Source organism: Sphaerodactylus townsendi, linkage group LG01 (assembly GCF_021028975.2).
Source record: "Sphaerodactylus townsendi isolate TG3544 linkage group LG01, MPM_Stown_v2.3, whole genome shotgun sequence".
Classification (NCBI taxonomy): domain Eukaryota; kingdom Metazoa; phylum Chordata; class Lepidosauria; order Squamata; family Sphaerodactylidae; genus Sphaerodactylus; species Sphaerodactylus townsendi.
In genome coordinates this window covers 91,045,784-91,061,868 of record NC_059425.1, presented here as the reverse complement: position 1 = coordinate 91,061,868, position 16,085 = coordinate 91,045,784, and the positions used below count along the sequence as shown (strand labels likewise).

The following is a 16,085-nucleotide window of genomic DNA, read 5'->3' as shown; positions in this document are numbered from 1 at the left end:
AAACTGTGTAAATTCTTCAGGGTACGTATTACATGCAGTTAGCCACTTCTGGAGGTCAGAGTTGTGATCTTAAAAAGTAGTTTCAAATCATGTTCCTGATTCCTAAAGCAAAACTGTGTAAATTCTTCAGGGTACGCATTACATGCAGTTAGCCACTTCTGGTTGCTAGTTCAGAAATAATACTGAGTATTATTTCCAAATCAGAATTATTACACATCCTTAGATGTGAAAACAAAACTCTAAATACTTAATGCAGGCTTGGCCTGGTTGCCTTTGGTAAGAACTGCCCACATACAACACTGGGACCATACTCCCACAGGGGCCTGTTTCCTACTATCACTTAACAGGTGTGTGTGTGGGGGGGGAGTTAAAAGGGTTCTTTGGTGTTGTAGTAATATGCAACATCACTTCCAGTAAAAATCATTACACTGAGTTAACTCAATGTTTAACCTGTAGGGTTTCGAGTGAATCCCAGAGCATCACATCGATGCAATTATATCACTTCCATTTAAAAACAACAACAGAACTTACATTGATAGACTCTTCCCACCCCTCAAAACTTTCCTGGCAGATTGCTAGCATTAACTGGCAACTCCAAGGCAAGATCATGCTTTAAACCAGGGGGAGAAAGGGGGGGGGATTCTTATTGGCCATCATTTTGCCAAAAAATGGCTAATAAAGGTATTTATGAACTGGCTGCCAAGTGAACATTTGTTTATGGGACTAGTAATTTTTGAGAATATATTTGCAGAGCAGAGCTAGTGAATGAGTTTTAAGAGTATGACCAAATGTAAAAACCTCCTACTCAGGATATCAAATTTTCAACCTGGTTGCTTTCACTGGAAGATAGAACTGTCTGCATTTACAAAATTCATTTGCGTTTTTATGCCGTCTTCCTCCCTTAGGGACCAAGGCTGCTTACATCATTCCCCGTTTTTCTATTTTATAAAAACTGAACAATCCCAAACTCTCCAGCTTTCTCTTGGATGAAAGCCCATGTCAGGCAGCCTCATCCAAACCCAGAGGCGGTGGGATGCAGATGTGGTGCAGCACCGTCCTGTCGCTTCCAACAGATGGTTCAGGGTGCTCAGGGAAGCTCCCAAACTCCCGCACCTCCAGAAAGCCCCATAGAGTTTAAAGGACACACACCACCAAAAGGGTGGCATATGTCCGAGGGCCGGTATGCTGTGCAACTGTCCCTAAACCCTGCAAGGGAGCCAACTAATGTCTTCTCCATTTCTGGGAACACCCCAGCCCACCCAAACCTCCATTAGAGCAGAATGCCAGCACAGTCCTGCCATGGCCTGAACTTCTCAGTTTTGTGGCAGCGGGGCTGAAGGATGCGCAGCTGCCAGTGCAGATTCCCCCTCCACTGGGGTAAGTGTCCTGGTGAGGGCAAATGCGGCGGTACAGTGCTTCCAGGAGCCCTTTCATCCTCCCCCTTTAGATGGGGCTGTTAATCATCTTGGCTGCCCTTCTCTGTTCTTTTTTTCTACAATATCCTTTTTGAGATACAGACCCCACCAGCAGATATTTGTTAGGATTTTTTGCTCCAATTCATATTGAATTTTATTGGCTACATTTTTCCCTACGCACCCAAATTGGAGAGATCTCCTTGGAGCTCTTTACCATCCTGAATACTATAGCACTATCTGCAAATATGGCCACTACACTGCTCACCCGTGGTTCTAGATCATTTATCAACACAATAAATAGCACTGATTCCACAACTGGTCCCTGTGAGACCTGACTGTGTACTTACCTCCATTGTGAGAACTGTCATTCTGAAAACTCTCTATGGGTTCCTGTAATTTAGCCAACTTTTAATCCATAAGATAAGAGAATTTGTCCTCTTATCTATAGATGTGTAGGCCCAGAAAATGGGGGAAATTATGTTTCGCCAAGGATGCCTTTTTAATTGGAAATTTGTAACTGAAAACAAAATTGAATGTATTTTTATGTATTTTGTGATGTTAAAGCAATAAAATAAATTTAGACTTGATATGAAAGCAAATACAGTATTTGGAACATATCTAGATGAGGGTAACAAAGACAGTGAGGGATTTGGAGACTAACTGCTATGAGGAAAAGTTGAAGGAAATGGGAATGTTTAGCCTGGAGAGGAGATACCTGAGCAGTGATATGACAGCCATCTTCAAGTATTTAAAGGAATTTCATATTGACTGTAATCTCCTGGTGGTCCCTGGTGCCAAGGATATCTGGATGACCTCAACCAGGGCTAGGGCTTTTTTGGCTCCAGCCTGGTAGAATACTCTGTAAACTGACACCAGGCCTTATACGACTAAGGCGGATGCTGCATGGGCCCAGGGAGCGACAGAGCACCAGTGTGCATGACACCGGTGCAGCCTCGAGGCCCTTTGCACACGTGTGTGTAGGTGGCCTCAGAGCTGCCTCTGCATGAGACACACCAATAAAAAAACTTTTTTCCTCGTACCTGCATAGCTCTGTCAGGACAAGGAGACGTGCCCTCGTGGCCCTGGCAATGGTCCAGGGGTCGGAGGTCAGGGAGCATGTCCCCTTGTCCTGACAGAGCTACACAGGGACGGGACAAGGAGGTAAGTTTTTTTTTAAGAGGCGTGCCAGAGAACGGCGGTGTCCACCTAGTGCCATTTGCTCGGCACTGGGTGGATGCCACTGTTTTTCAATAGACTTGCTCATTTAGCGAGTCAAGAAAACACTGTTGGGGGGGGGGAAGAGTGGCGCTGCCTCGATTTGGAGGCAGCAGCCATGGGAAGTCCCCCCAACCAGTGTTTTTACTGGGCCGACAATGGTGATTTTGGCCTGTGCAGAATCCACCTTAGTTCTGCAGGGCCTGCAAAATTGAGATGTTCTTCTGGACCTTTGGTTGAGGCCTTCTGTGACTCCAGTTGATTAATTTATAACTGGCTTCCCTTACCTTTACCTAGTGCAGGGGTCCCCAAACTTTTTAAACAGGGGGCCAGTTCACTGTCCCTCAGACGGTTGGAGGGCCGGACTAAAAAAAACTATGAACAAATTCCTATGTACAAATGATTGCAAAATGTTTGATTTCACCTTTCAGCCTTTCTGTCATGGTCTATTTTTAGAACAGTGACCAAAGTATGTCAAGTACAGGGTGGGCTCCAAATATTGTTGGGGAGGCTGTGGAATACCTTCCCCTGTAAAAAAAAAGCAGAACTTTCCCAATGAAGCATTCCATCTAACCCAGGATCAGGTATTTTCCTGGGTTCTTTCCTCCCTGGCAGCCAGCGAGCGATTCGCCAGCCTGGCTGATGCCAATGGGAGTGAGGCGGAACAGAAAGCCTGAGAGCAACACATGGAGTAGCCGAGAGGGAAGGGCGGAGCAGGAGTTGCCACGTGTAAGGTTTCCAACTCTGGGTCAGAAAATTCATGGAGATTTGGGGGTGCCATCATGTAATTGCAATCAACAGCCATTGGGGCCGGTTCCTCCTCTCCCTTGAGCCCCCACTGCACATGAATGGAGCCATCACCGCCATGCCTGGCGGGCCGGATAAATGCCTTCAGGGGGCCACATTTGGCCCCCGGGCCGTAGTTTGGGGACCCCTGCCCTAGTGCATTGCCATCTTGTGCACCCTTCACATTCTTCTCCATAATAAATAGAAACTGACTAAATTTGAATGGGGGTGTATGACCTTTTAGGCTAAGATTCAGTGTATAGAGTGCCATTTTAAACAGTATATTTTAAATGCTATAGTTGATGATTATATGTGACGTGATAGTTTTAATTCTAGTTTATTGTAAGCCAGGAATGGGTGGGATATAAATATAATAAAAAGAGGATGCTGCAGAGTTGTTTTCTGTTGCCCCAAAAGGTCAGAAACAACAGGTTGAAATTAAGTCAAAAGAGTTTTTTGCTAAACATCTGTAAGAACTGGGGGAGTGGGGGAGGGGGAGTTGTGAATGTCTTGTCTTGCACCAGGGATTAAGGTTCCTGCTAGCTGTATGTTTCTGCACATGTTTCATTTTTTCCAAAGTGATGTTCTTTCCTTAGCTTTGAAATTCCAGACTTTTACTCCATGACTGCTAAGGTTATTCAGGAGTATTTGCAGAGGTACCTTGTAAAAAAAAAAACACCTTATGAATTACAAGCATTTAATGTCTACTGGGTTACCCTTATCCACATGCTAATTAACCCTTCAAATAATTCCACATGGTTAGTGAAGTAGGATTTTCCTTTACTGAAACCACTTTCTTTCAGCAAACTTTGGTCCTCTATGTGCTTAGTAATTCTATCTTTAATAACAATTACTGCTATTTCACCCAGAATAGACTTCATATGAATCAACCAATAAATTCCAGGATCCCCTCTGGACTGTTTTAAAAAATTTTTTTCCAATAATCTGGTTTTGGGAAAAACTTGGTATTTTGGAAAGAACATCAGCAAACTTCTCAGTACTTCTATTTATTTGTATTGGTAGCTGCAATGATTGATCAAGAATGGAGTTGACATGGATGTTAATGGATTAACAGTGCCACCCTAAGCAGAGTTACATACTTCTAAATCCACTGAGATCAATGGACTTAGAAGAGTTTAACTCTGTTATGGTATATAGTATTACAAAGACCCAAAAAATATCTTCCCCAGAATTTTACCAGTTTAAATATACCTTTCTCCCAAAGGTCAGGAGGAAGGCCTGAACTTTTCTTACCTACCTCGGAAAACATTTCCTTAGTTTCTGTCTGGGTTGTCATCTGTTTGCTCATATGATGAGTTGGAAACTGGGAGGAAGCTCCGGACTGCAGTAGAGATGGTGTTGTGCTCTGTCATGCAAATCCCAAGTAGTTAATTTTTACTGCTCAATACAAAAATTATTAATGTTTCAATTATGTAATTTTCAATATATCTGCCTCAAGCAGATATAGGGTAGAGGAATAATAACAGGTCATCACTTTAACACTTCAAACACTTTTGAAAAAATGCAGAACCTGTTTGTGAATAAAATTAATTGAACCAGTTTAGCAAATTGGGACGAATATGATTTTGCATTGATGTAATCCTGAACCATCCAGACATGTTTCTATGGAATAAAGAAGACAAAAGAATAGTTGTGCCAGAACTATATTTTGTTGTTGTTGTTGTTATTCATTCAACTTGAAATCCCACTCTCCTCATTGAGAGGGCTCAGAGTGGCTAACAACCAATAAATACAGTTATAAAACAATAAACACAATGTATAACATTTAAAATTGTCTAATAAGTGAACTCTACAAGATGATATATAGAGGGTGGAGCAATGCTTTGTCTCTCATTTAAATTTCAGTAATGGAAAAGAAGAAGGAAGAGAAAGGAAGGAGAACATAAGAACAAGCCAGCTGGATCAGACCAGAGTCTATCTAGTCCAGCATTCTGCTACTCGCAGTGGCCCACCAGGTGCCTTTGGGAGCTCACATGCAGGATATGAAAACAATGGCCTTCTGCTGCTGTTGCTCCTGGTCTGCTAGGGCATTTTCAAGGAGGATCAAGATTGGTAGCCATAGATCGACTTCTCCTCCATAAATCTGTCCAAGCCCTTTTTAAAGCTATCCAGGCTAGTGGCCATAACCACCTCCTGTGGCAGCATATTCCAAACACTAATCACACATTGAGTGAAAAATTGTTTCCTTTTATTAGTCTTAATTCTTCCCTTCAGCATTTTCAATGTATGCCCCCGGGTTCTAGTATTGTGAGAAAGAGAGAAAAATTTCTCTCGGTCAACATTTTCTACCCCATGCATAATTTTATAGACTTCAATCATATCCCCCCTCAGACGTCTCCTCTCCAAACTAAAGAGTCTCAAAGGAAGGGATAAAGGATGGAGGAAAGGGGGGAAGGGAAACCAGACAACAATGGACAATGATCTCCCATAGATGTCCTCATCTATAGACCTGGTGGAATAGCAGGTCTGGTGGAACTGTGATAAGTCCTGCAGGGCTGTGGTCTCATTTGACAGAGCATTCCACTGGGCTGTCACGTTTGCAACTTTTTGTTTCAAGTGTATTGATAAGGCCTAGTGATTTCTGGTTCACCTTTCTATTACCTAGTTTATCCTCTTCTGGGGACTGGTTTAGAACTTGATATGGACTCATGTTTTATTTGCTCATGCTTCCACACTGCCTGTTTGTGTATCCTGTAATATTTGTTACAGACACATACATCTTTCTGATGGTTTAATATCTATTATTTCACCCATGTAACCATCTGATTCAGTTTGCTTTTGTAGTACATTGTGCAATAATGCCTTCCAATAAACAGCTTAATTTGTATCAGTAATATATTAGAGTCAGTGTCTTCCTACTGATGGCTGCATGCCAACTGGGGTGATAGGAATCCACAAGAACAGAGACCTCCTACTTAAAAGAACCAAATAAAACTGCAAGCAGAATTACTATTTTAAAATAAATATCATAATTGTAAGCTCACATGGAAGACCTTTCTTGTATAATACCAAAACCATTTGTATTTCTCAATTAGTATTATTAATGCATTTACAGGAAGCAATATATTTTGCAAAGGTTTCATCTAATTTGTTTCTGACTAAGAAGAGTTTGGATTTATATCCCCCCTTTCTCTCCTGCAGGAGACTCAAAGGGGCTTTACAATCTCCTTGCCCTTCCCCCTCACAACAAACACCCTGTGAGGTAGGTGGGGCTGAGAGAGCTCCAAGAAGCTGTGACTAGCCCAAGGTCACCCAGCTGGCATGTGGGGAGTGTACAGGCTAATCTAGGGTGACCATCCGTCCCCCTTCTCGCGGGACACTCATGCTTTTGCGTGAGGTGTCCCACGTCCCGCCGGGCTTTGGGGAATGTCCTGGTTAGGGAATGTGCTCCTGCGGCCGCGCACACACGGCTGCAGGAGCACACTGCTACTAGCGATGCGCTCCCGGGCAGGAGACAGGAAGCACCCAGAAGACACTGCGGCTGCCGCGGTGCCTTCTGGCTTCCCTGATCTCTGGCGAGTCGGCCGGCTTGTGCTTGGCGATGCACCCGGCTTCCTGGGAGCTCGCGGTTTTGCACTTCCTGTGACAGGCGGCAGGCCGAGCCCCAAGCTATCTTGTCCTACAGCAGCGTCGCGCCCGGCTTCTGGGGCTCGCGATTTGCCGCCCTGTCACAGAGGCGGCAAACGCGACCCAAACTCCGGTAATGCTGATCGCGAAGATGCGCTTTTGCAGCCTTTAACCACCTCCCCGTCCCGGGTGAGGAAGGTGACTATCTGGTCACCTTAGGCTAATCTGAATTCCCCAGATAAGCCTCCATAGCTCAGGCAGCAGAGCGGAGAATCAAACCCAGTTCCTCCAGATTAGATACACGAGCTCTTAACCTCCTACGCCACTGCTGCTAACTTTACCACCTCTAGATACAATGCCATGTAAAAATGATAATTCAAAAGGGAGCAGTAAAAGAAAAGACCACACATCTAGGGTTCCTGTTAAAAGTCTTCAAGCCACAAAACTGCTGTGTCTTGACCCACTACCCATGTAGGAGGGATCACTCCTAACAGGCTGTTTAAATTTAATCACAAACCAGCTGAACAAAGAAAGAGCAACATGACAGTCTTCCCAAATTTGTGTCACATGTTAGTCATCAATTTTACTGTTACTCTGTAAACAATACACTTCTGTCTCAGTCCTCTCTTTCACTGCCACCACACATTTTACAGGAACGAGTTTCAGCAACAGAGGAAAAAATGGGAAGAAATCAGAAATTTTGAGAAAAAAAGTGGCAAAACATTTCAGACACCTGGAAAAGAGAGAGAAGAATGGATCAGAGGGATCAAGACAATGACTTCTACAACAGTATCAGGAAGGTTTCAGTGCTATGCAGTCTCTTCCTCTCCACATTTCAGTTTGAGATTAAAGTAGACTATTTAGAAAAAATGCTGTTGAGAAAGATAGAGGTGAGCATTTCGACAGAATAGAAGACATTACAGATTTTTAAGATATTGGAAAATAAGGTAATGAACGAGACTGACAGGAACCAAGAACAAACAGTAAGAAGACGGAACCATCTGGGACACTTTTAAAAAAGAAAAATCAAAGGGGATAATAATGATGTCATAGGAAACATGAAAAATGGAGAAGAGACTCCCATTTTAGCCAAGAAAAATCACTTAAAATCTTCATAAGCTTGAAACACTGCTGCCGACATTAATGGTCTATTATACCATTCTTTTTTTAAAAAAGAATATAAAAGAAAGTTATTAAGACCAACCAAGATACTACAAGATTTCTGGCCCAAACCTATGGTGGGGAGGGCAATAGGCTGATGTGGCGCAGAGTCACACTGGTGCGTTTGTCTCCTCTGCTGGTATAAGGGGCAACTCCACCAGCAGAGAGGGCAAAGATGCTGGTGGCTGGGCACCCCACAGCAATAAAATCTGGAAATGAGTGGCACCCCAGAGGAACGTTGACATCCAATTGGACATCGGAGTAGGGTGGCAGGGGGAGATCAGGGTATTCCCAGGGATGCTGCCAACATTAACTGGCTTCCACTTAGATTTTAGGGTGAGGAGCGTAGTGGCCAGAGCCACCAGAGAAGGTGGCATAACTCCATGTAGCCTTGTGGAGGGCTTTCAGGTGGCTGTAAGTTTTTCTTTCCAGCTGCCTCCCTGCACTGCCTGAATGCTCACTGGTGGTGTGGGGCAGCAATGGCACTGTCCTCGACTCCCTTGGGCTATGGCTTGGGCTGATAAATTCGCCCAGAACTCACCCTGATGAAGAGACCTAAAGAAGTCAAAAGCGTGCATAGTAAGTTATATCATTTTCATTAGTCCTCAAAAACTCAGTTTCATTTACACGAGAATTAATTAATGTCACAATGATAGGGGTTCATGAAGGGACAATATGTTGAGCCAATGGCTGAAAGTTAAACATGTGAAGTGTTTACTGGAATGACAGAAAAGTCCAGGGAACATTTTGTAAAGACAGGGAAGAAATAGTTCAGGAAAATGAACAGATTGGGGATGATGAAGTAAAAGGAGCAGATTCTGGGATTCAGAAAGGGCCAGCTAAAGAAGAGGAAAAGAGGGACGAAGTGGGAGCATTCTGAAGAAAACAACAATATCTTTAGCAATGCAAGAGTGGAGGAAGGGCTGCAAGGACAGATCTGTGTAATCGAATCCAGTTACATAACAGTTCTGGCACATCCATTTGAAGTAATGAAACTACTCTACAGAAGCAGGGCAATGAAGAAACTATGAGCAGGGTACAGGATTATTTTCTTTTTTTTAGTTCATAAATGGTTAAATGACAAATTAAGAGTTCTAGGAATAGGCATTAGTCCCAAGTCAGCAGCATAGTCCAGCAAATTGTTATGTTCAGTTTAAGAATTACCGAATTATAAATTCTGGAAGTCCGAAAGGCTGGAGGGAGTATAGAAAAGGAAGAGGAAGAGGAAGAAATGGCAAGCAGGCTTCACCAGAGTCTAAAGGGTGTTACAGAACTAGGCACTGACTGTGGTGTGGCCAATGTTGTAGAAAGCCCCCCGTGACTAAAAAAACCTGCTGTCTTTGTTTGGTCTGTAAGCTATTTTTGATTAAACCTTGTTGACATAAACTAGGTATCTTCCCTCTGTAAGTTTTACAGACTATCCAAATCCTTTAAAGGTCCCCTGCCTCAGACAAATCAGACTCGGATTCAACAAAAACAGAATATTGTTTTGCTACTGCTGTTGGACTAGATTGATATGGCTGCACACTGAAATACTTAAAAGCAAACTCATTCAAAAATTGAACTTGTAATCAAAATACAGATGGAGAGAGTAATAACAATCATTTTTAAAAGGAAACAAATTAAAATAGATTGCTTTTCCAGTGTATATAAATGGGGTCCTTATAGTGCCATATGCAACATCTTAATTCTTATTTAGGATCACTTTCAGGAGCGATTTTTGCACTAAACAGTCAAAGTGTGCCAGCACATATTATTGGGTGTTAGCTATAGCACTCTGCTATATCCTTGAGAACTAGCACATCATTAGTGATACCTTCACAACTAAATGTTCAGGCCCTAGGTCATATGGCAGAGAGTGCTAAGGACATTCCTAAATCCTACTTTACCTCTGCTTAAAATTTTCTTATTGCAGTTTTGATAGCCTTTTGACTTTTGTTTCTAGATGTTCATTCAGCATGCTATTTTCCACGTGATGTACACCTGTATGCACCTAAGAGCATCTTAACAAGCTCCAGTTTTTCCATTTTCAGGATAACGAAGACCCATAGTTGTACCAAAATAAATAGCAGTGCAAGATAAAGCTCAACATGTACTTTTTATATAATTTATTATTTATAAGGGTACTATTTTGTATGTTCTTGAACAGATCTAGATAATTTAAAAATAGTATAAACTCAATAATAAAAATAACCAAGATTCCATGTTGATTTGTGAAGGCATACTAACATATTGTTAAATTCTATCCATGTGTGAATCATATGGAGAAGAATAGTGTATACTTGTATTTATGAAACATAAAGTTTTTCCATTTAAACAATATAATAAACATACTATCTTTTACAGCTGCTGTTAAAGCTGCTTCTTTTTCAACTCCAGAGGTTACTGGAAGTGCTAAGAAAAGCTTCTTTGATTATATGAAGCAGCATAATCTCACCTGGAAACCACCTCTGAAAATGGAAAACTGAAAGACTGCACCAATAATGGCTTGTTTGCACCAAATCTTCTTATTTTGTTTGACTGAGTACCTGTCCCATTAGTTGCAAACCTTGTGAATACACTACAGATTCTTACTAATAGACTTTAAAATTCAGTGGCAATAGTTAGCTGACTTTGGCAGGTCTTTGCTAAAAGTGGGAGGTTGACAGCAGCTGAAAAAAATAGGGTTGGGTTCAGTGATCTTTCCCACTTCCAGAGGTCCTTTCTGACCTTTGAAAAATTTATTTCTGGGCTTGTGGGACCCATGTAGACTGAGTTGGGAGGGTCCAATGGGGAGACAGAAAGAGACAAAGTAACCCCTTCTCCACCCCACAGAAGTCTTACAACCCTATTGTAGGTCCCTTAACTCCAGGAATAAACTTTCCTGGGGTCTCAAGGACTGCTGGGGAAAAGGAAAGCAAGGAAGATCACATGAACACATGAAGCTGTCTTATAATGAATCAGATCACTGGTCTATTAATATCAGTATTGTCTACTTAGACTGGCAGCAGATCTCCAGGGTCTCAGGTAAAGATCTTTCACACCAGCTACTATCTGATCACTTTAATTGGAGATGTTAGGGATTGAACCCAGGACCTTCTGTATGCCAAACAGAGGCTCTACTACTGAATTATGGATCCCTACATCTGCAGAACACTCAATCCAACCTCTAATGTATGATTCAATGGAAATGATCTGATCTAGCAAGGCAATGTTTACATTCTTACAACTCTGTTTCAAATATTTGTAGGATTACGATAAGCATATGGAAGTCCCATACAAGCAGACTCCTCTAATCTGGAGAACCAGGTTTGATTCCCCTCTCTGCCCCTTGAGATGTGGAGGCTTATCTGGTGAACCAGATTAGCTTGGGCACTCCAACACATACCAGCTGGGTGACCTTGGGGTAATCACAGTTCTTCAGAGCTCTCTCAACCCCACCCACCTTACAAGGTGTTTGTTGTGGGGGTGGGGGGAAAGGAAAGGAGATTGTAAGCCCCTTTGAGTCTTCTTACAGGAGAGAAAGGGAGGATATAAATCCAAACTACTACTACCACCACCACCACCACCACCACCACCACCACCTCCTCCTCCTCCTCCTCCTCCTCCTCCTTCTCCTTCTTCTTCTTCAGCAGCTCTAGATCACTGGGGTCAACGTCAGATGCTTCAAATGAGCTTCATATGTGCAATAAATGGGGCCAATGGTTTGGACCTGGCTCTCAAAAATGGTTTTACTAGTAACCATGTGCCTCACATCACCAAAACAAATATCCATTCCTTCCTTTATTTTCCTCAAACCCTTGTTGGACTCAAGCATATAGACATTATGATGACAAATTCCTTAAAACTTATCAAGTTTAGGTCCAGTAGTACAGAAATAACAATTCTGACCAAGCATCTTCTCCAAGTCATTTTCTTCATGCATTTCCTTTCTTAAGTATTCTATTTTATTTGGTTCTTAAGTCTTTGTAATTTCATTCTCTGACTCAGAAATACTATTCTTGAGAGCCATGACTGATATAGCACATAAACATTTGAGACGTATGAGCAAGTTTGTACTTTGGAATTTGATTTGTTTTCTATACATACATCATTTTTTCTGCTTGTGAAGTTATCCAATATAAATTAAGCAAAGTTTGAATTTTCAAGAGTAAGCTGTCTCCAGATACCCAATTCAGCATGTCAGAAATACATGATTTCACACAAACAGTTTAAATTACAAGAAAAATGGAAATAGCTGGAATAAAAAGACTGTAAACCAACATAAGAATTTGCCTCACTTTTTATGGCCATTTTGCATATAGAAGTATATTTTGATTGCCCTTACGTTTTTCTCTATCACCTCTGTAACTTAAAATGAGTTTAAATTCATTCCAATAGGCACTTGGCCGTTATAAAGTATAAAGGGGTACTTCTTCATTTCTCCATTTTATTTTCCTCTCACATACCTGTGAACAATCTCTCTAGCTTCACTCAGGCTCCCAGTAATAAGGAATCAGTCAATATATATTTGCCTTAAGACAGGCAAACAGGGTCTCATGTTGCCTACCTTTGACTGGGGCAGGATGAAAGAGTAGCAAGGCCTCCTAACGGTTTGGTGATATCTCTGCTAATCCTCCCTCCCTTGGAAACAATTACAGAAGACACCTGAAGGCATCTAAATGAATGGTTTTCAAGTCAAGTATTTAATAGGTTTCAGTTTCAGACTAAAATTCTAAAATTAAAATTCTAAATAAAGTACTTCATTCTCAGAGGCATGGATCAAGGTTTCTCACTTTATCCTCTTCGTGGATCAGCATAACTGCTTACCAATAACTGATTGCATCATATACAATTAGAGCTGTTACTGAATTTTGTCTCAAGTGAAACTGAGGAGAATTTGGAGATACTATAGGTATATTCGTTGTATTTGAGAGCAGTAATTATAGTCTAATACATACATTTTTCAAAAGAAATAACTGACTTCTGTAGATTTTTTAAAAAATCACACAATGGTTCATTCTGCGCAAAAGAATTAAAATGTCTTGAAGACATTTTAAAAAGAAGCATTTTGGCTTTTTTCTCCCACACAATGTGGGAAAAGTAAAGTGTTGCCAGCCAAAGTGTTTTATTTTCCCCACCTACCCCCTCCCCCCGCACTCAAGCTCTCACTTTCATTTTTACTGCAACACGCACCCACCATTTTCTGCCAGCTTCAGGAGCCTTCATTCAGCCACCATTTGTTGAAGGTTTCCCCTGAAGGTTTCCTCTGCTAGCAGCTCACTTGCTATTTTCCAGTAAAAAGTTCATGAATAAATTTAATTTCCGTGGCGATCCCACATGCAAGTCATTTTTCCTTTTCCTTTTTTGTTTTCAGGGAGGTGTCTTTATAGCTACAATGACACTATCTGAGAATTGCAGTCGCTCAGAGGGCTTGTCTACCTCCCATTAAGAGGCTGCGGCTGCAATTCTCAGATAGTGTCATCTTAGTTACAAAGACACCTACCTCAAAAAAATAAAAGCATGTGCACAGGATCGCCAAGGAAAACTAACTTTATTCAGAAATGATTTACAGGGAAACAGCAAACGGATGAGCAGCTAGCAAAGGAAACTTCTGAGGGAAACCTTCAGCAAATGGTGGCTGTGTGGAGGCTCCTGAAGCTGGCAGAATATGGCGGGCACAAGCTGCTGTGAAAATGAAAGTAAGAGTTGTGGGGGTGGGGGGGGATAAAGCATTTCCTGCTTTCTGCACAGCAAGCAGGGAACATTTTTAAAAGTCTTAATGAAAAAGAAATGCTATTTTGCGTTTTCAAAATAAAACATCTTGAGGGAAAATAAAATGTCTTCCAAGCATTTTCAGGAAAAATCTGTGTAGAATTCCTTCAGGAAACATTTTATATTTCAGTCTCAAAGCACTTTGTTGATGTTGTGCAGAATGGCCCACTGATACACAAAGAACTACTGACTATACAATCATGGCTTTCCTTTGAATACAGGTCAAAAAATGCAGTAACCTAGTAAAAAAGGTAAGTTACAAATGAATCCTTTACATAGTTTCAGTGACCTGACTACTTGACCAAAGCACTCTGCTACCTTCAGTGGATTGGAAAAGTGATGTGATCACACAGATGTGTGAAAAGACCAATCATCCCTGGCTCATCTTGCAGGACACAGCTGGTGAGCTATACACAGAGAAGTGAAAAAGGTCAAGGAAAAAGGATCTGAGATAGCTAAAAGCCATTTATTTTTCTTCTAACAATAACTTCCTTGCCCAAAGTAGTCTTGGACAACATTTCATTTGAAGAATGGTTTTAAATCTAAACTGTAGTCTGGGTTGTGATGAATTAATCTGTTGACCAATAAACTGTGATACTTTAGAGGGATGATATTTGGTTCATATATCTGTTAAAAAGCAAGACGCTTGTGCACAGTATAGCCACATAATTTCTTACATACCAACGTACAGGAATAATCACCTAATCACAAAGTGTAACAAAACTGAAATGGAAGATATGTTGCTGTAGCTATTCTTTACCATTAAAGAGTCAAAGTGATATAATGGTCAAGAGTGGCAGACTCTAATCTGGAGAACCAAGTTTGATTCCCCACTCCTCCACATGAGTGGCAGACTCTTATCTGGAGAACTGGATTTGTTTTTCTGCTCCTACACATAAAACCTGCGGGGTGATCTTGGGCTAGTCACAGTTTTCTGGAACTCTGTCAGTCCCACCTATAAGGTGTTTGTTGTGGAGAGAGGAAGGGAAAGGAGTTTGTAAGCCGCTTTGAAACTCCTTTACAGGAGAGAAAGGTAGGGTATAAATCCTAACTCTTCTTCTTCTTGTAATACTGGTAGAAGTGTCTTACACATTTAAACTGTGGTTATGATGTAAACATGAACACATATAATAAAATATATGTGTTGAACCTAGGGGTAGAAATAATCAGATCTCAAGCACGTTAAAAAACAAACTGGTTATATCGTATCACAGACTCCATCAAAATGTCCTATTTGTATGGAACAGCTTGGTCACAATCCATAAGGCTCTGTTGAGAGATTCCCTAGCTCTTCATATTACCTAACAAGCCACTGGCACCCCACAGTCAGAGGCCATTTAGTCATGTCCTCTTATGTAATGCAAGGTTTCACAGAAAAATAAATTAAGGAAGCTGCTATGTGACGTAGTAGCAGAACTGGTATGCACAAGCATGCCACTTTGGATCATGGTCATAGCCCATCATCCACATACAAGCACTTGCAGGGGGTCTCCTATGCTCTTCTTCAAGATGGGAAACACGCACTGAAGAAGTTCCCACTGTAAGCATTCTTAGTTTAACAGAGGAGAAAGGGAAAGCAAAAATGTAATTTGTACCACAGCACAAGCAGAATTTTGTCCTGGAGCTGGAAATGGATGATGCATCTCTACCCTCATGCTTTCTCCAATATTCTACAAACTTTTAAAATCCCAACCCAGAAAAGCATCTTCAGCATAGTCAGCCTTCTTGCCTGTGAATGTTAACTGCTGTTCCCCTTACTCCAAGCATGCAATTCTTATAAACCATTATTGATAGAAATTTTATTGACAGCCATGCTTGTCTGGATCCTTGTTGGATCCTTGTTGGGGTCCTTGTTGGGGTCACATGCTTGAGTCTCACTGATGTCCTCTTCCCAGTGGATTGTTGCTTCCTTCTCCTCACTGGATGCAAGACCAGCATCTTGTCTCCTTGGGATTTCACACTCTGGAAGTCCACTGAGTGTTATACGTTAGTTGAAAATTGCAGAGCAAACATTTCTGACTGACTCACTTCATCTTTCAAATCAGTGGATCCTGAAGACACAAGACTTGCCACAGTTACTTTGTCAACAGGAACTCACAGCTTCTCCACTATTTCTGTAACTGTCTTTACATAGGTGACTCGTGTTTCCTTTCTCCGGTGTGCAAAATAAATTACAGACTGATCTCC

The 16,085-nt window shown here is 41.5% G+C and overlaps 1 protein-coding gene across 4 annotated transcripts in view; it reads right to left on the bottom strand.

Annotated features, from left to right (window-relative positions):
- LOC125439029 overlaps window positions 1-16,085 on the bottom strand; it is a 105,083-nt gene that overhangs the window by 31,939 nt on the left and 57,059 nt on the right. For all 4 annotated transcript variants that reach the window (XM_048507875.1, XM_048507889.1, XM_048507898.1 and 1 more), the window contains one exon: window positions 4,675-4,782. In XM_048507875.1, the coding sequence (XP_048363832.1) occupies window positions 4,675-4,782 (108 nt within the window). The remainder of the gene's footprint in view (window positions 1-4,674; window positions 4,783-16,085) is intronic.